Source organism: Solanum verrucosum, unplaced genomic scaffold (genome assembly GCF_900185275.1).
Source record: "Solanum verrucosum unplaced genomic scaffold, falcon-dt-bn FXZP01000032.1, whole genome shotgun sequence".
Taxonomy (NCBI): domain Eukaryota; kingdom Viridiplantae; phylum Streptophyta; class Magnoliopsida; order Solanales; family Solanaceae; genus Solanum; species Solanum verrucosum.
The window spans coordinates 4,179,393-4,200,852 of record NW_026020569.1 but is presented as its reverse complement, the minus strand read 5'-3'; the positions used below and the strand labels follow the sequence as shown (position 1 = coordinate 4,200,852).

The window sequence follows — 21,460 nt, the reverse complement described above, 5'->3', positions numbered from 1 at the left end:
ATGATTAGGAAATCGAGAAGGTCATTAATCTGTTTCAAATCCTCAATGCCTTCCTAGGCACCTCCACTGAACCTGATAAGCCTATTTGGAGATGGCAAAGCAAAGGTGTGTTTACAGTAAAGTCTTGTTAATGCAGATACAATATTGGCCAAACACTGGCCATGGAAGTTAATATGGAAGATAAAAATACCCTTGAAGATCTGATGTTTTGCTTGGTTAGTGTGCAAAAGGGCCTGCTTAACACATGAAGTGCTTCAAAAGAAAGGCAGACAAATATGCTTAAGATGCTTTATGTGTGATGAAGATGCAAAAGTTAATTGTCACTTATTCCTTCATTGCAAAGTATCTACAAGCTTACGGAACATGTTTCTTGGTCTTCTTGGTGTATGCTGCGTAATTCCAAAGTCCACTAAGGATTTGCTCTACAGCTGGAAGGAGATAGGAAGAAGGGAGTCTAATGAAGATTGGTGGGAGTTAATCCCAGCCTGCATCTGGTGGTCCCTATGGAAAGAAAGGAATGAAAGATGCTTTGTGGATAAGAGGAACAACATCCAGAAAATTAGAATGAATTGTCTTGGTCTTTTGTACTTCTGGTGTAAACAAGATATGATGGGGGATATAGAACTCTTTGTAGACTTTATAGGTAATTTGTAATCTCCCATAGGGTAGTTTGATATGCTCTGATGAGATTGTAAGTGACCTATGCTCATCATTTATTTGATGATGAGCCTTTTGTGAATACACATTTACCTTTATCTCAAAAAGTGTCACTCTGATTTAATCCTAGGACTATTGGGTGTTATCCTTCACACCAAACGACCCCTTAGTGTTTGGGGGTACTAAAATCTTCAAGTGTATTAGCTTTGGTCTCCTTATATAACTCGGGCCTAACTCAACCCAAAAATTTATCTCAAGTGGTAACTATTATTTAAGGTTGTGTAAGGAGACTCTAACTCATACACTTATTGATCTTGGATTCTAGCATTTTCCTCTCTCCCACTTGCCCAAAGTTGAACATTAGGAGTGTGAATACATGACACATGTGGCTAAGCATTTAGTAGCACAACATTGAAGATGAGTTTGACTCTAATACTTTGTTGAGAAAATTGACCTTGACCTTGACCTTACGCAACATTGAAAGTTAGCCAATATTCTTGAAAGATCCAATATCCATTTTATCAACATAGTTGTGGAGCCAACTTTTGGTATTGCTGAGATGGCTTGGTATTGAGTGGGTAATGCTGAGAACTATGAAAAAACTTTGCTTAGCTGGGCTCATAGAAGATGGACGAGGAGATGCAGGGCATGTGAAGTTGCCCCTTTAGCATTGTCATGGACCGTAGAGAGAGGAATAGGAGAGCTTATGATGGAATAGAGAAAGATTTTGTACACTTGAGAAAAAGCCTCTTTCCCCTTATTTCTTTTTGGTGCAGCCATGAGGTTATTGTGTATGGATTGATTAGGTGGCATTCACAGAAACCATGTATTTAAGATTTTCAACTTTTTGTATATGGGCTAGTTAGTGCCCTCTCATTAATGATATTCTTACTTCATTAAAAAGAAGTGTAGATAGTTACAAGAACATGCATACGAAGAGAAGTCATAACCGAGAAATATAGAGCCCGTTTGGATTAGCTGATAAGCAATTTAAGTGTTGACATCAATTTTATAAATAAACAGTTACATGTTTGGATAAAAGTGTTGAAATTGATAATAAACAGTTGCCGTGTTTGGTAAAAATGTGCAGTAAGTTGTTCTTTCTATAAAATGACTAAAATACCCTTAATTATATTTACGAAAGATCATAAATTTAAAAGGATCTTTGCAAGGAAAATGATGAATGGCAGATGTGGGACGGAGAGGAAGTTAGAGCTTTTGTTTTGAAAAGGTATTTTAAGTATTAACCCAAGGGTGCGACCCAGTGGTCAATGAAGTGGGATGAAAAGCTAGTGGGAGGTGATAGGTATCCCGTGGAATTAGTCGAGGTGTGGGAAAGCTTGTTCGGACACCACGATTATAAAAAAGATTATTTTATAAAGAATAAACATCTCGGCCAAACTAAAAGTGCGTATAAATTGAAAAAAACATATGTTGGGGGTGACCAACTTGCAACTTTTGGCTTATTAGCACTTTGGATGTTTACCAAATGCATAGATAAGCCAAAAGGTGTTTATAAGCCAGTTTGACTTGGCTTAAAAGTCTAGCCAAACACCCTCACAGTGTGCGGCCAGGGGAATGGAGGGCCAACTGAATAACAATGCCACAGGGAATTCCTTATGGGGACATACAACAAAGGGTGGAGAAGATTTCTAGAAAGATATCCAGATTGATGCGGGAAATGTTGCAAGGTTGATACATTTGAGAGAAAGACGGCGTGGATACTCTGTTTTATTTGAGGCTTTCCCAACAATTTTGAACATTTCGTGTCCCCACTATTTTTTTCTGTATTTACTGGTACAAGGAGACGAACATTGTGAGACCTAAGATTTAGAAGAATTTGCAAGATTGGGAGATATTTACTCAAACTTTATACAAACAAAGGATTTCACATGTGGAAAGAGACTTGGAGATGGAGTGGACTGAGAAAGGGTAAATTTAGAGTGAAATTGTGTTGCCATATGCTGCTGAAGATGGATAAAGTGAAACCTAGTTGTAGGGACTTTATAAAAAAAATAGATAAGTGGTACCATGTGTATGGATGCAGAGAAGATGTGAATCATTTGCTACGCCATTGCTCAATAGCCTACTCGTTGTGGTGTACTATATGAGACATGTTTGTGGTGGGACATATAATACCAAAAACTATTAGATAAATGTTATTAGGATGGAAGTCCTGAAGGATGGAGCAACGAAAAGAGCGCGGGAGATAGTTCTGTTGGCAATGATGTGAACTAGATGAAAGGAAAAAGAAGCACAATTGAAAGAATTGGAAATATATTTGTAACTTCATCAAAAAAAAAAAAAATTGGAAATATATTTGTATTAGTATGATGATTGGGTGCTATTACAGGCGAATCATACTTAATATTCTTCGACTCCAAAGACATTTTAGCACATTCAAGACCATTTTTGAAGAATTTAAAGTGCAATTTGTGTTTTTAAAAGCCAACATAAATATAATGAAAGAATCCACCACTCTCAAATTTGTATCACCGGAATTCGGCTACCACCACTTTGTGGCAACTAATCAGCAATAACAACATTTGCTTCCAGGATCCAAACAAAGAGTAGTATTGTTTTTCATTATTGAAAATTCATGAGATGATGACGATGTAAATATTAGATAATTTTCCATTTTAGAGAGTAAAAGAGAGTTGTTTGTGAGAAATTAAGGAAGTTACGGTGTAAAAAGGAGTTTTTTAAAAGAAAAATAACAACAAAAAAATATGATTTTGAAGGTAATTTTATCATTTAAGAGTTGGAGTCTAGTGGCTATGGTGGCTAACTATTCATCTTATTTCATCTTTAATGATGTCAAAATTACCGAAAATAGAAGAAAAATCTACACCCATTTAAGCATATTTGAGAAATTTAGACGAGGAGGCTAGGGTTTTGAAGGAGGAAATAAATCTGAGAGAAAAATGGGGTTGGGTTCAGATGAAGAGACGGGGCGGACAAATTAATACTAAAATTAGTGTTTAAGTATTTCCCGTTTGCTTTCATTTCGTTTAAGGGAATTTTTGGTCCATTTCACTGACTACAAGGGCATAAATGGACCAAAGTATAAACAAAGGACATTTTTGATCATTTCACATAAGGGCATTTTTGATCCTTTTCCGAAAAATAATTAATATGAGATCCATCTGGAAGATTTACACCAAACAAAATTGGCCCAACTTAATTCTCTTTGGATTTTAAACCAACCTTTTCTACTTTTGCTTTTGCAGTGTATACCACAAGTTTTGCTATGCAAGGTTGGATTTCTTAGGGATGTACTTCTTCTCCCAGCTCTTAATAGTGGAGACGAGACTGTGATAAGTGGTCTTGCTTGTTTTTTGTCAGAAATTGGTCATGCTGTAAGTATTTCAAACTCCGAGCTAGAATTGATTCTTGCAGCCAAATAGAGTAGATGGGTCCTACCTATGCTTCGACAGCTTAGCATCAAGGATCTCTGAAACTAATTAACTATTGTTTTCTTGTATAATAGGCTCCGTCTTTGATTACTGAAGCAAGTCCTGAAGCATTTGTACTGACAGATGCACTCTTAAGGTCAGATGCCATTTCTTATATTTCTTTTTATGTGTTGCAAGAATGTCTTTTATTTGATATGGTAAATAATTTTATTAACAATTTGGGGGAAACCCCATATACAAGCCGTATACCATCAAAATATGGTTGTCAATAAAAGAAACCCAAATGCCCGACCCCTTCAAATGCTCTCCCATTGCTCTCTTTCCACATAATCCACGTAATTGCTAAGAGGCAACATTCCATGCCCTTGAATTTCTCTTTCCCCTTCTGCAAACCCAACTGGGCATTACCTTCTTCTTTGTGCTCGACATCATCATCCATTGCAACAAAACCCATAAAGAACCACCTTCCCCAGTCGGTTAGTCACTTGACAATGCAGTATAACTTTTCACCCAAACATTTACACATGAAACACCAACTAAAATAGGCGATCTTCCTTTCTCAGGTTTCCCGTTGTCAAGATCATTCCCCTTGCTGCTAACTACGTAAAGAAACACACCTTCCTTGGTACCATGAGACTCTATACTAAGCAATGACGGAAGATACATTCCCCTTTCCTTAATAATCTTTCGTTATAAAATTAATAGTTACAAAACAATTTCTACCCTCTCGTCGTTCCATCCATCCGATCTATCAATGTATCTCCTGCCCATACAATAACTCAACCATAATATGAAACTCTTCCATCTCCCAACCTGTAGGTTCCTCCTAAATCTCAAATCCCAATGAACTTCCCTCATGCGACCTATAAATTTGTTTGACTATCATATCTTTTTGGCAAGAAACTTAAATGTCTGGAAATACTTCCTTCAACTTGTTCTCTCCGCACCACTTATATGCCCAAAAACTAATCCTGCTTCCATCCTCCATAAAAGAGATATGTCCACTAAATTCTTCCCACCTCTATAAATACTCTTCCATAAGCCAAATCTAAACGATATTCCAATGTTTCTAGTCATCGATCCTCCTTCGATGATACCATATTTTTCTGTTGCGCCCCCCTCAAAAGTGCCTTCTCTTCCACCTCAAATCTCCATATCCAATTCCTTAACAACGCTTTGTTGAATACCATGTGATATTTCACTCCGAGTCCTCCCCATTCCTTCAGAGATGTGACGTCTCTCCAATTCACTAAATGAAACTTTCTTTAATAGACACATAAAATCCTTGGTTCTAACTTCTATCATCATTTTGTTGGCTCCATCGTAAGCATAGTTTTCTGTAATCTGAAGCTTTCTTTATACTGCCCCTACTTCTTTCCTCTTTTACCAAGAGAGGCACTTGTATTGACTAGGGGGAATTGCCCGTACCAGCACGGGCCCAATATAATATAATATTGAAATTATTAATCTTGGTGAAAGCAACAAATATCAAGAAACTATGCATAGTTTATTTTTGAATCAAATAAATGCATAGTCTCTTAATGTTCTAATTAAATTCTAAACACTTAATTATATAAGGTATAACAACATTGATAAACTACTGATTGATGGAATAGAAGCTGAGTATCCAGATACAATAAAAGGGAAAATCTTGAATTATTACAAAAATATGCGCCATGAAGCAGAAAGTTGGAGCCCAGATTGGATGGCCAAGATTTGGGGAAAACTTTCAGAATCAGACAGGGAATGGCTGCAGAGATGCTTTACAGAGGAAGAAGTTCTCCTGACCTTAAGAAAGGGCAGGAGATTAAGCTTGTGCGATCTGATGGCAACTTTTTATATTTACACATGGAGGTGGTTTTTTCCTAGAGTCTAGATGCAACCTTCATTGCGATGCAACCTTCATTGCGATGCAACCTTCATTGCATTAACTCCAAAAAGAAAGAGGCAACCTAGCTTATGGATCTTAGACAATATGCCTTTTAGGCAGTGTCTACAAGATCATAGCTAGAGTCCTCACTAAGAGGCTGTATTATGGGTAGATTGATCTCAGGCACATAGAACACGTTCATCCATGTAAAAAAAATTACGGATACAATTTTAGTTGCCAATGAGAGTTTGGACTCAAGAATGGGGTTAGGAGAAGTTAGAAACAGTTTTCTGTAATCTGAAGCTTTCTTTATACTGTCTCTACTTCTTTCCTCTTTTACCAAGATAGGCACTTGTATTGACTAGGGGGAATTGCCCGTACCAACACGGGCCCAATATAATATAAGGAATTATTAATCTTGGTGAAAACAACTATTCGAATAGAATAGGTATACACAATCCTACACAAAATAAGAATAGTTTGTAGTCTCATATTTGGTAAGGAATAGTATCATAGTGTCTATAAATAGGGTTCTCTATGTAATAATTAAAACACAATTTCAATATTAATTTTCTCCTTTATTTCTCACATGGTATCAGAGCATCGGTGAGAAACCTTTACAGAAATTTCCGGCTATTGCCAAAGTTGAATTTTGTCATCATCTCTTTCCGTTAGTGTTGTGTGAAAACCAACACCACTAGTGGGTCCCTCATTCTCCGGCGACGAAACCCCAGCCAGGCCCACCAGAAAATACCACCTCATGCGCCCTCACGCGCCGATCAGAGGTGTGAATTTTCTGGCGAGATCTGACCACGCGCCGGCGCGTGAGGTCAGTTCCGGCCACTTTCTGGCAGCTTTTCTTTTTCCAGATGGATCGGATCTCTTTTTCGAACCTACCCATTCAATTATTTCCTGATTCCGACCATTTTTTTGCAATCAGATCTATTATTTTGAGATTTCGGCGATTCCAGTCACTTTTCCGGCAATTTCAGGCTGTTTCCAGCCATTTTTTTCAGCATATTTTTTTTCCAGTAGGGTCACCTCGTAATTCCGACCCTACCCACATAATTAATTATATTTTTCTCTTCTTTGATTTCTGTCCACTTTCCGGTGGCAGATTTGTTTTTTTGGCCTGATTTTACAGTGTTTTTCGGGATTGATATTTTTGGCCCGAAAAGTGGAAGTTCCAGCCCAATGATCACTTGAGAACCGTTAATGGGAAGCTCAAATTATGTAGCTTGGGCTTCCTCGGTTGAGTTGTGGTGCAAGGGTCAAGGTGTCAAAGATCACTTACCGAACATTGCTTGTGTGGTAGATGAAAAGGCAAAGCCTAGTGGGGAAGATGCAAAAGCCAAAGCACAATGGGAGAAGGTTGATGCTCAATTATGTAGTCTCCTATGGCGATCTATTGATTCCAAGTTGATGCCCTTGTTCTGTCCATTCCAAACATGTTATTCAGTTTGGAAAAAGGCTCGTGCTTTATACACTAATGACATATCTCGATTCTATGATGTGATATCTCGTATGACCAACTTAAAGAAACAAGAATTAGATATGTCCACCTACTTGGGACAAGTACAGACAATCATGGAGGAATTTGAAACATTGATGCCAATCACTACGGACGTGCAAAAAACAACAAGACCACAGACAGACATTGTTTCTAATTCTTACACTTGCTGGACTTTCTACTAACCATGATTCAGTGCGTGATCAGATTTTAGCTAGCCCTACAATTCCTATAGGTAAGTCTACTGTTGGTTGTCGTTGGGTTTATGAGGTCAAAATTGGTCCAGATGGTCAAGTCGATCGGCTTAAGGCTCGCCTTGTTGCCAATGGGTATACTCAGATATTTGGGCTAGATTATAGTGACACTTTCGCTCCTGTGGCCAAAATAGCATCTGTCCGTCTCTTTCTATCTATGGCTGCCGTTCGTCATTGGCCTCTTCATCAGTTGGACATTAAGAATGCTTTTCTGCATGGTGATCTTGAGGAAGAACTCTATATGGAGCAACCACCTGGTTTTGTTGCTCAGGGGGAGTCTAGTAGTCTTGTATGTCAATTGTGTCGGTCACTCTATGGTCTGAAACAGTCTCCTCGAGCTTGGTTTGGAAAGTTCAGCACAGTAATTCAGGAGTTTGGTATGACTCGTGGTGGAGCTGATCACTCTGTGTTTTATTGGCATTCAACACCAAATCTGTGTATTTATTTGGTTGTTTACGTTGATGATATCGTTATCACCGACAATGATTAAGTTGGTATCGCTAAATTGAAGCAGTATCTCTTTCAGCATTTCCAAACTAAAGACCTCGACAAACTGAAGTATTTTCTAGGTATTGAGGTTGCTCAGTCTAGATCAAGTATTGTTATTTCTCAACACAAGTATGCTTTAGACATTCTTGAGGAGACAAGAATGATGGGATGTAAACCCATTGACAGTCCTATGGATCCGAATGTTAAACTCCTTCCAGGACTGGGGGAGCAACTCAGTAATCCTGAAAGGTATAGACAGTTGGTTGGAAAGTTGAATTATCTCACGGTGACTAGACCAAACATCTCTTTTCCTGTAAGTGTTGTAAGTTAGTTTATGACTTCTCCTTGCGATAGTCATTGGGATGCAGTTGTTCGTATTCTGTGATATATAAAGTCAGCTCTTGGTAAATGACTACTCTTCGAGGATCAAGGCCATGAGCATATCATCGGATATACAAACGCTGATTGGGCAGGATCACCCTTTGATAGACGTTCTACATCTGGGTATTGTGTTTTAGTAGGAGGTAATTTGGTGTCATGGAAGAGAGTAAGAAACAAAGTGTAGTTGCTCGATCCAGTGCGGAAGCATAATATCGAGCAATGGTTGTAGCAACTTGTGAGCTAGTTCGGATCAAACAGTTGCTTGGAGAATTGAAGTTTGGAGAAACCGGTCATATGGAACTTGTGTGTGATAATCAAACGGCCCTTCATATCGCATCAAATCCAGTGTTTCATGAGAGGACTAAGCACATTGAGATTGATTGTCACTTTGTTAGAGAAAAGATACTCTCAGGAGATATTGTTACCAAATTTGTGAAGTCAAATGATCAACTTGCAGATATCTTCATCAAGTTCCTCACCGGTCCTCGTATTAATTACATTTGTAACAAGCTAGGTACATATAATTTGTATGCACCAGCTTGAGGGGGAGTGTTAGAATAGAATAGGTATACACAATCCTACACATAATAGGAATAGTTTATAGTCTCTTATTTGGTAAGGAATAATATCATAGTGTCTATAAATAGAGTTCTCTATGTAATAATTAAAACACAATTTCAATAATATTTTTCTCCTTTATTTCTCACACAACAAACATCAAGATAACTATGCATAGTTTATTTTTGATTCAAATAAATGCATGGTCACACTTAATTATATAAGGTATAACAACATTGATAAACTACTGACTGATGGAATAGAAGCTGAGTATCCAGATACTTCAATAAAAGGGAAAATCTTGAATTATTACAAAAAATTGCGCCATGAAGCAGAAAGTTGGAGCCCAGATTTGGTAAAACTTTCAGAATCAGACTGGGAATGGCTGCAGAGATGCTTTACAGAGGAAGAAGTTCTCATGACCTTAAGAAAGTGCAGGAGATGAAGCTTGTGTGATCTGATGGCAACTTTTGAATATTTATACATGGAGGTGGTTTTTTCCTAGAGTCTAGATGCAACCTTCATCGCATTAACTCCAAAAAGAAAGAGGCAACATAGATTAAGAATCTCAGACAATATGCCTTTTAGGCAGTGTCTACAAGATCATAGCTAGAGTCCTCACAAAGAGGCTGAAAAGTATTATGGGCAGATTGATCTCAGGCACATAGAACATGTTCATCCATGGAAAAAAATTATGGATACAATTTTAGTTGCCAATGAGAATTTGGACTCAAGAATGAGGTAAGGAGAAGTTAGAAACAGTTTGTAAACTGAACTTTGGAAAAGCCTATGACCGCGTAAACAAGTCTTTTCTGTCAAAATTGTTGGTACATATGGATTTTTTTGACAAATGGGTGAATTGGTGATTCCACTGCCTCTGTGAAGTTCTCTATCCTCAGTAATGGTACACCAGTGGGCTACTGTTGGTATTGGGAGCTTTGAGCAAGATTTTAAAAGTCGCAGGGTTAAAGGGTTGGATCAAAGGGTTTAGAGTGGGAAATGGGGGTAATAATCAGCTGGAGCTTTTTTCCTGTTGAGAACCATATTTTGATGTAGGTTCTCTTCTTTTTATTTATGGGTTTCCCCATTTATTAATAAATTTATTTACCTTAAAAAAATAAATCAAATCAGCGGGAGCTTTCATATTTGCTGAATGCAGATGATACCTTGATATTGGCACTTCATGTAAATCTGTCCAAGGGCTGCCTGTTTCCAGTGAACATAGTTAGTTACATTCAATCCTTGGCTGCAATAACTAGTATGTAAGTGGAACATTTTCCTGTTACTTACCTTGGTCTACCACTAGCTCAACATAGACAAGGAGTAATCTTGAAAGGTGTGCTGGGGAAGACTTACCCTCACAGATAGTGTCTTAGTCGGATGCCAACATATTGCTTTTATCTACATTTATCACCCTCAAAAATAGCAAATCAGCTTGACAAGCCAAGGAGGGATTTCCTATCGTCAGGGAATTTGGAGAGCCGTAAATTTAATTTAGTGAAGCAGTCACAGTTACAACTCCAAAACAATGGGGTGAAATAGGGGTGAGGGACTTGAAACTACATAAAAAAAAGTCTACTTTAAAATGGTTTTGGAGGTTAAGTTGCGATCAAGATGTTTTATGGAGAAAAGTTGTCACTACAAAATATGGAACAGTAAATTGTTGGTGTATCAAACAAGTGATATTCCTATGGGCTTGCTCTATAGAAACAAATAAGAAACTTATGGGGAGACCTTAAAAATTTGTCCGTGATATCAGTTGGCGATGGGAGGAAGACAAAAATGTGGGATGATCCTTGGCTAGAAGAATCCCCTTGATGATTTCCGTCCCAGATTTGTACAGCTTAGTTCCGAAACAACATGCCACACTGGCAGAATGCAGATTTGGAGATGTACGGAATTTAATGGTCAGAAGAAATTGTTTCAACTGGGAAACAGAAAAGCTGGCTCAACTTTTTCTACAACTTGGCAGCTTCTATTATTAGCAACAGAGCAGGACAGATTATTTTGGGATGCTGATAGCAAAGGAAACTATACCGTCAAATCTTGCTAAAATTTTGTGCGAACCAGCAGGAGTAGATTATAGATGGCAAGACATACAAGAAAAATGTTCATTTTCTGTAATAGGTGATCTTGTGCAGGAGATTGAATCTATTAATCATAATCTCCTTCATTGTACATACATGTGGGAGGTATTCAGTGAGTGACGCCTCAATCTATTAAAGAAGCTCTGTTGGCATGGCAAGGATAGAATGTCAGGAAGCTCCTCCAGCAGATGTGGAACACGATGCCCATTTGCATTTCTTGGATAATTTGGAGAAAAAGAAAAAACAAATGCTTTGAAGACAAATACTCAACAATTTTTTGTCTTAGGTCTAGATTTTAGCATATGTTGAACACCTGGTGCAATCTGAAGCTAGAAGACAAAGTTGATGTCTTTTAAATTTATTAGAATCCCAAGTTACTGTTTCAATTTTTTTTCTCAGAATCCCTTCAATCATAGTGGATAAGGAAGTTTCTATTTTGATGTACATAATTTTTCGGAGCTTTCATCTAATGAAACATCTTTTACTTATAAATATAAGTACCTGACATGCAATGTATGATGGCAGTTGTGTTTCATTTCCAAGTGAAGATTGGGAGATCGCAGACTCGACTTTGCAGTTCTGGTACTTTTACCTTTTCATAATAAAGTTACTTTTGTACAAATCGGGGCCCGTTACTTAACTATAGACAGGGTCCAGAGCAGATTGTTGAAACGAAATGTGTAGTTCAAATGGTTCCCCCTATCCAAGAACACTCTCACTTTGCAGGTGCAGTCTTGCCGGCTACATCCTAGGCCTGGATGCAGATCGTGGAGAAAATGTTAAGAGCGTCAAGATCTTATTTTTTCCTGTTTTCTCAGCGTTGTTGGATGCCCTTCTGTTGCGTTCTCAGGTTAGCTTCTGTTTGCATGCATTTTGACTGCAGATTGTTTCTTTATTCTGCTTCTATTTAGTCCCATCCTCAAATTACTCTATTGACCTACCTTTCCATTAGCATGTGCATTTGTTGGATTTTAAAATATTGTTATATGATAAATTTTATGCTTCACAGAGAGTATAGCTGTGATAATTGAAAGAAAATTCTGTCTATGCACTTGACAAGGTTTTCTGAGTCATCACATATATCCAAAATTATTGTTTCTCCCTGGTTTTATCTTAAATTTGGGTGTTCTTTCACTGTGATCATCAGGAAATTGGAGGAAAAGTATGACCCTTGGCTCTTTGTTCTGGAATTGATGAGATATCAATAATTAGTTGTAGTTAATCAAAGTTGTGTTTATATTGAGACAATCCTTTTTGATATGACATCTCGTCTTTTTGTAACCATGCACTACACTATTTAAAAACCATTGTCAATACTATTAAATCAAAAATCTAAGTACATAATTATAAATCATATATATTTATATAAAAGAGAACCCTAGGCCTGCTTACGTGGCGCCACCACATCAAGAATTTCCTTTTAAATTTATTTATTTCCAAAAATACCTTTCCCCTTTCATGAAAAGATGTGACTTTTATGAAAAGTTGTGACTTTGATGAATAGTTTCGACTTTTATGAAGAGTTGCGGCTTTTATGAAAAATTGTGACTTTTATGAAAGGTTGTGACCTTTCTGAAGGGTTGTAACTTTTCCAAAGAGTTGTGACATTTCTGATAAGGGACAATAAGCATTTGTTCACACTACCCTTTTTGCCTATAAATAGAGAGATTTTCTCTCATTTTAAAACAACGAAAATTCTAAACTTCTTCTTTTGCACAATTAAATATTCGTGTACTTTGCTCTTGTTGAGTGGCTCATTGACACTATTGTTTTTGTATCAATACACTTGTGAATAGAATAGTTCCATCCCGAGAGGATCCCGAGAGGATCTATTCCTTTAAACCTCAGGTATTAGAGGGGAATAATTTCCTTAAGGGGACATTGTGCATTCAATGGGCTCAATTTTTTCCTTTCTGTTTCATTATATTGTTATAGATCCTGGTATATTTTTTACAGTCATTAATTTATGCTTATGATATTAATTGTTGTTTTTGAGTACATGTTTTAAACTTTGTTGTTTATGTTTCTGCAAAGTTATTGTTATAAGTATTTGTTAGTACATATAAAGATTATTTATTTATTAGAAAATTTAATATCTCATGTTGTGTTCATCTAATTTCCCAAAAATATCAAATAGTAACACTTCCTGGAGGCAAAAGGATAAGTTATAAAATCAAATTAAAGATGATTGACTGAAGGATAAATGCTAAGATGTTATAATTATTATTTTCTTTTTATTATTAATGTTCGTTACTACGTAATCTTGTATGTAAGATAACATAGTGTTTTAGTTTTAATGACTGATAGGTTTTAAGTATTATTTTATAAGTTTTGTGATATCAAATTCCCGCACGAGGCGTGGGTAATTTTACTAATGGAATAATAAAGTATAAGTTCCTATGAATAGTGGATGTAAACTTTCTTATGATTACTACTAAAATTGTCAAATCAATATCTGAAAAACACCTATAACCCTTCGGAAAAAGTCACAACCCATAGAAAAGTCACAATCCTTCGAAAAGGTCATAACTCATCGAAAAAGTCATAACTCTTTGGAAAAGTCAAGACTCTTCAATGTGAAAAAGTGTCTGCTTTTAATATAATATTATATAGTATAACTAAATAAATAATAAATAATATAATATAAAATATAGAATATATACTAAATTTGATGTTTAAGTCAGGGATATTATAATAAGTTAATATTTAAGATAGATAGTTCATACTTTTAAGGTAGTACTAGTTTTTTGACACGTGTTTTCTAATTCAAAAAAATATATGTTATAGTAAATAGTATTGCTTATTTAGGCGAAGATTTGAATACTAAGCTTAGCACAAAATAATATTGCAAATTCTTTTGTTAATATTCAATGTGGATCGTCATATATATCTCTTATAGACAATATTTGTTGTGTATTTTTCTTGTCATCTAACCAGATGTTTGCACGTGTATTCCACGTTAAACTGTTTAGATGTCATATGAACATGTGAAGAGAACAACTACATTTTATAAGTTGTCACATAATAGATGATGTTCTTGTTGTTGGCACTCAGACTTGACTTCTTGATTGATTGTGTACATAAATAAAAGAAAGTTATCTGACTGTCCATTGTTAACTGAGAAAGCTTCTCTTTTTTTTTTTACCAGAAAAAACTAAAAATTAAAATTAAAGAATATATTTTATGTGTGAATTCATATATATAACTACATGTTCATCTTACACCTAAAAAAGATATAATTCATATACTCGTAAATTGTTTCGATTTATTCAACCGAGTATGATTCGTCAAAGGAAAAATTACAACACCATGTTATCACATATATATGGGCGGTGTAATAATATGAAAAATTATTGGTCAAAAGGTAATATAAGGATAGATGAAATATAGAAATTAATGTAACAACTATGGAATTCATAATGTTATACCTTAGAACGTAAAAGAGTTAATGTGCAATAGCTGAATTTCTATTAAATTTTATACGTACATAAATAAATAGGACTTTTAATTAATGTTACTATTTTTTTAGTTATTAGATTTTAATTTAATGTAGGGGCAAAATGTAAATGTTTATTCCGTATTACTGAATATAAAATTTATTTTGTAATTGATAAATTTTAAATGATTCATATATATTCACATATTTTCACATTTGTTGTGAGTGTTTATTTTTTTTAAAAATAAATAACTTGGAACATTTTAAAATAATATATTTTAAACATAGAAGATCGTGTTAACTTGATAATACATTTGTGACATATATAATACTTTAATTTAAGTACAAATACCTACCAAAATGTAAATATATATTTTCATTAATGAAAAATATTTATCTCATAAAAATTAGCTATTAAATAAATAATAAAAAATTAAACTAATACAAATTTCAACTTGCGATATTACAAGTCATATGAATTTCTCTTTGTCTAAAATACTTAAATATCATGAAATAGTAAATAAGTAAAACAAAAAGGCAATGTTTATATAGTAATAACTATTTTGAAGCAAACTTCTTGACAATCTAAATCACATAAGTAGTATTGATAAATAAAGTCATTTTTTTGTCTTGAGCATTAAAAAAACAAATCATGACAATTTTCTAAATTTTAGAAAAAGATATTCAGAAGCATATATCTACATCACAAAAGAAATTGTTAACAAAAACAAATGAAAATAGACTACATCATGTTAACTTCATATATTGGAACATTACATACTAATGTATATATTAAGCAAAAGATAATTATTTTATAATTAAAATTATTTTCCTCAACTACTCGAAGTTATGGAATATACCCTCTTAGGATAGAACGATTTATACTTCATCATAATAGTGCCCCATATTTTGTTAAACTTCAAATTCACTCAACGACGATAAATAACACAAAAAAAAATTATAATGCAAGAAGAAGAGTAGAAGATTTTTTCTTTAAAAATTGTGGTTGAAAAATGAGAGGAAACCCCTCTATGTATAGTCAACAAAGGGTAGCATGAACAAGTGTTTTTCGAAGCTGTGCCGCCTTCAACTTTTTACTGTGGCCTTCAATGGTTGCCACGTGTTATGCATCTTTCCTATTTGAATATAAATTATATTAATATTATATTAACTTATTTCCATTAAGCTGCCTGCTTGATTACCTTCTTCAACCTTCCATCTTTAATTCGTTTTAGCTCCAAACTTCTTCAACTTTACACCAATTTACTCCTACAAATAAAATATACTATTTAGCACAATCCATAAAATCCATGCTCAAAAAGGGCAAATATAAATAATAAATGTGAGACAAATAATGATAAGAAAATATAGTTTTAGCCTCACATCAGACACCACGGTCATAAAAATAAAAAAATATAAAAAAACAATAAGAACCTCAACTTTAATTTAAAATAAAAATAAAAATAAGAACCTCAACTCGGCATGCTTCACTGAAGGAATTACCAGAAATAATGTCATAGGTTAATTGGCAGATAATCTTGAAGACTCTTAGGGGTCATTTGGTGTGAGGTATTAAAATAAATAGTGATGGGATAAAATTTTTGTATCTTGTTTGGTTGCCATGTTTGGGATAACTTATCCCACCATTTATATCATAGTGATGGGATAAGTTATCCCAGGATGGCTAACCCTAGGATAACTAATCCTGGGATAACTTGTTCCCAACCAAACGACCCCTTGCCTTATTTTGTCCTACACTAAGGGATTGTCAGTTACTTTTTTCTTCTCAATTTTTTATTCTCCCTTTCTCTCAAGTCTGTTGGGTGGTCTACATAATTTGGTTGTTAGAGGTTGCCTCTAAAATTTGATTAGTGGACAGGTCAAATTTTTGCTCATGCTTTGATGTCATCAATATAAACATATTGTACTATAGTGGTAGACTAACTTCTTTAAAGTAAGCTGTAAATCATTTTGATAAACTAGTTTCAAAATGAATTCCTTGGCTAGCTTTCAATGAATGTCCTTGTACTTACTGTTAATTGCTAGTGCATAAAAGTAAGCTCAAATTAATGTCATCTTTTCCTTACTCTTTATTTTCTGTTTTATTTATTTTGTGTTATGGGTTTCGACTTAAACAGGTGGATGATTCTACATTTTATGGCGAGGGTGCAATGGTTGAGCTGCCTGACACCCTTGAACAATTCAGGATGAGCCTGACGGAGCTTTTGGTGGATGTTTGTCAGCTTTTAGGTTCTGCAGCATTTATCCAGAAGGTGTCATTGGGTTGGCTTATTACTTTGTGCTGTTTTAAATAAAGATAAAGTTGATTTCATATTAGTTGCAGTGTTGCACTCGAAATCTCTAAGCCTGTTTCTCATCTGAAATAACTAAAGTTAGTATGCTCCTTGTATATGGGTAAACTTTGTGCCCATTGTTAATTAAAATTTATTACTTGATGAAAAAACAACTGCTAGCAAATGGATAAGATTTCCAAATATTTGTCCAACCAACCCAATTAAAAACGAGTTGAATAACTTATTTATTTGAAGGGCATTAAGTATGGATTGTATCAATTTAACTCCTTTTTTTTGATGAAGTTATGAAAAATAACAATAATAAAAGCATCAAGAAGATGCACAGATTATAAAAGATGGAAGTATCAGTCCAAAGGGAGACAAAAAACTATAAAAGAACTAAACAACAACAACATACCCAGTGAAATCCCACCAAGTGGGGTGATCAAAGAACTGAAGAGCTTATAAAATCCATGAAGGAGTCAATACTGATTACATGGGTGAGATTGGCCCAACTAAAAATATTAACTAAACATCAGGCTTTAAGAGCGTAATTGGCTGCCATAAAAAATCTACGACTTCTTTCTGTGAGAAATATAGGAAAAAGAATATTATTGAATTGTCGTTGTTTACATTATTACATTGAGACCCTATTTATAGACCCTAGAATACAATCCTTTACCAAGTAGGATACTATTTAGTATTCCTATTTCTATTTCTATTTCTATTTCTATTTCTATTACTATTCCTATTCTAATAGAATTGTATATACCTATTTCTATTCTAATAGGATTGTATAAACCTATTCCTATACTAATAGGATTGTATAAACCTATTCCTCTTCTAACACTCCAAACATATACACCAAAAAATCAAGCAGGAATCAAAGACCAAAACTTTTTGATGGCCTTCCCAACTGGCCATGAGCATCAAATATGATAAACCTCTTTCACACTGCATGGCATGACCCAATGAAGACCAAAAAGTGATTATAACATGTTCCATATGTCTCTTGCAAATGGACAGTGAAGGACCAGTGGTTTAGTGATCCAGGGCTGCACTGAGCCACTGACACATGTAGCATCTGTTTGCAAGCAGAAATTTCCTCCTGGAAAGATTGTCTTGAGGTAAAGTTGCACCCTTTGGAGTGTTCCAGGAGAAACAAACGTAGCAATTTAGTTCTCCAAATCAGCTTCCAAGGCCATTGATCAATCAAATTCTTCTTGGATCTCAGAGCGCAAGTATCCTTCCTTGACTGTATAAGACCCATTTCTGCTGCTGCCCCATTTGATTCTGTCTCTCCTAAGGCTGTTGACTGGGCTGTTTTGAAGGCAGTTAAGGAGTGCTAGGAAATCTTCATTTTCCCAGTCATTTAGGTTTCTTCTTAGTATCAAATTCCATGAGTTGTCCTCCCTATTCTCAGAAATAATGGGGTCTGGGTTGGTAGCTAGTGAGAACAATCTTCGGTAGGTATCCTTCAGAGGATTGAGACCTAACCATTTGTCTTTGCAAAACAGTATATGCTCCCCATTTTCCTGCCTGAAGAGATGTGCTGAGTGAGAAGGCTTCCCATAAGAGCCTGATACCCTTCCATTACCTTGTTCCATCCACTTTGGTACACCAGTGGTTGGTGAAACCAGCTTTGCTTGCATAACTTCCTTCCAAAACCGGCATCTTCCTGGTCATATCTCCGAAGCCATCTCATTAACATGCATTTATTGTGGAATGCTATATCCGTAACACCTAGGCCACCAAGAGTTTTAGGAAGATTGACCTTGGGTCATTTGACCAAGTGAATTATGTGAGTTGTGCTATTCCCTTCCCATAAAAAAAGACCTTCTGATCCTGTCAAGATGTTTCTGCACCATGCCTAGAATAGGAAATAGGGACAATCCTGTCAAGGTGTTTCTGCACCATGCCTAGAATAGGAAATAGGGACATGAAGTAGGCGGGGATACTGTCTAAAACACTATTAATAAGTGTTGCTCTGCCTCCAAGGAAAAGATACTGTTGCTGCCAGGATGCCAATCTTTTCTCGAAATTTTCAATTACCACTTTCCAGAACTCAACAGTCTTATGGCTGGCACCTAGAGGGAGGCCTAAGTAAGTAGTGAGGAAGGAACCAATATTTCAGAACATAATTTCAGCCAATTCCTTCAGGTTAGGAACCACATTAACTGTATAGAAGATGCTTTTTGACATGTTAATGTGGAGTTCTGACATAGCCTCGAAGGGCATGAGGGTGATAATCAGGTACTGGACGTGAGCTTTCTTTGTACTACAAAAGTTAAGAGTTTCATCAACAAATAAAAGGTGTGAGATGGAGACTGAACTGCCTGGGTCTCTGTCAACATCAAAACCTTTTTACCATTGCATTTGTCTGGCCCTTTCCAATATTCTGCTAAGACCCTCCATTGCCAATATGAAAAGGAAGGGAGATAAGGGAACCCTTGCCTAATTCCCCTCATTGGGGAGAAAAATCCCACATGAGTTCTGTTAACAAGTCTAGAATATTTCACCGTGGAGAAGTTGAACATTATCTATTTGATCCACCTTTCCTCAAATCCCATTTGCCTTAGGATTGAGATAAGGTAATGCCAGTTGAGTTTGTCAAAAGCCTTTTCAATGTCAAGCTTGAAGAGGAGGCCTGGATCACCACTTTTTGACACCAACTAACACTTGATTAGCTATGAGGGTTGCATTAGTGATTTTCCTGCCTTTAATAACGACATTTTTGTAACCCGAGACCAGTCTCTCAATTACCTTATTTGATCTCATAGTTAACCCGAGACGAAGGAAATAAAGGCATATAGTTGGTAGGAATGTTGTCCAGAACACTATTGATTAGATTGAGATCCCGTTTGGACAAGCTGAAAAAAGTAGCTTTTAAGTCAAAAAAATAAAAATTCAAACTTTAAATGACTTTTAAGTCAAAAAATAAAAAGTAGGGGGAGTCCTACTTTGGTTTTTAACTTTTAAAGTTATTTTTAACTTATTTCAAGTTATTTTAGCTTTGCAAAACATTCCCAAAAGCTAAATATGACTTAAAAGTAGGTTTGACCAACTTTTAAGCCAATCCAAACAGGCTCTGAGTCTGCCTCCCGTAGACCTGAAGCAGGAAGACAAACTAAGGAGAAGATTCTTTTTTATTTCTGAGATCGATCTACTTACTGCAGCCCAGGAAGAAAAACGTCGTCTAGGACGTGTGCTGAATCAAGAACAGACAGTAAACACCTTTATTATGGATGCTTTATTCTGTCTCCACTTATGAAAGGACAAGCTAACACAATAGGCATTGTGATGCGAAGAGCTTTACTTGGGGATATAGAAGGATAAGACTAAGGAGAAGATTCTTGTGGGAAGGTAACAGCTAAACTCATAAGTTCTCTCTGGTGAAATGGACAAATGTTATTCTACCCAAGGCCCAAGGGGGGTTGGGAATTAGAGACCTAAAGATGCATAACAAATGCCTGCTTATGAAGTGGCTTTAGAAATATGGGCAGAATGAGGCAGGGTATTGGAAGGACATCATCGAAGCAAAATATGGAACTCATGATCACTGGATCCCAAAGATGAGCAAAGATCCTCATGGTGTAGGGGTCTGGAAACACATAAGTACTTTCCAGGATGAGTTTCTTCAGAACGTTTACTTCAAACCTGACAATGGACTCAACATAAGATTCTGGTTAGGCTAGTGGATTGGGGGCATTGTTTTGTAGGAGTTCTTTCCACAATGGCCGATACAAAGTTGACAATATTTGGAGTCTAATTTTCAGAAGGTATCTGCAGGATTGGGAAAATAATGAATTTCTTCTCCTGTTACAAACACTGGAAAAATGTAACTGATGTTCTCAATCCAGATAGACTACTTTGGGGCAGCTCCAAGGAACGGATCTACACTATGAAGAAAAGCTAAACTACTGGTGTGCCCAGAATGACATACTTGAAGACTTTCCCTGGAAGCATATTTGGAGGTCCAAACAACCTCTTAAGGTTTCCTGTTTTGCATGGACAGCCCTTTGTAAGGCATGTCTAACACTAGACAACCTTAGGAAAAATGGCATCATGCTCATCAATAGATGTCTTTTCTGTAAACAAGATAATGAAAGTGTCAATCATCTTTTTTTGCACTGCTCCATAATAGTTGGCATATGGCATTTCTTCTTCTCATTGTTTGGCCCTCCAATGGGTCATGCCCCTCTCCATCAAAGATGCTTATGCTAGCTGGATATGTCGGAAAGTTGACAACACTATCAAAAGTACCTGGAGGATGATCCCAACAGTAAGTTTTTGGGCATTTGGAAAGAGAGAAACTGTAGATTCTTTGATGGAATATCAATTTCCATGAGCACCATTAAGACTAGATGTTTAGTTAGTCTTTATATTTGACACCTTCTCTCCCCTGTTAACAGTATGGATAATTTTCTGGATTTTGGTAGCTCCCTAAGTCTAGCACAGTAGGGTTTAAGGGGGTTTATATTTTGGCTGCTTTACAGGTTCTTGCACAA

At 35.9% G+C, this 21,460-nt stretch overlaps 1 protein-coding gene across 3 annotated transcripts in view; it reads left to right on the top strand.

The window, feature by feature from the left end:
* LOC125810643 (transportin MOS14) overlaps window positions 1–21,460 on the top strand; it is a 75,564-nt gene that overhangs the window by 16,127 nt on the left and 37,977 nt on the right. For all 3 annotated transcript variants that reach the window (XR_007441881.1, XM_049490110.1, XM_049490111.1), the window contains 5 exons: window positions 3,888–4,016; window positions 4,148–4,209; window positions 11,748–11,804; window positions 11,949–12,072; window positions 16,797–16,931. Coding sequence is in view for 2 of the 3 variants with exons in the window: in XM_049490110.1 (XP_049346067.1) it covers window positions 3,888–4,016; window positions 4,148–4,209; window positions 11,748–11,804; window positions 11,949–12,072; window positions 16,797–16,931 (507 nt within the window). In the remaining variant the exon portion in view is untranslated. The remainder of the gene's footprint in view (window positions 1–3,887; window positions 4,017–4,147; window positions 4,210–11,747; window positions 11,805–11,948; window positions 12,073–16,796; window positions 16,932–21,460) is intronic.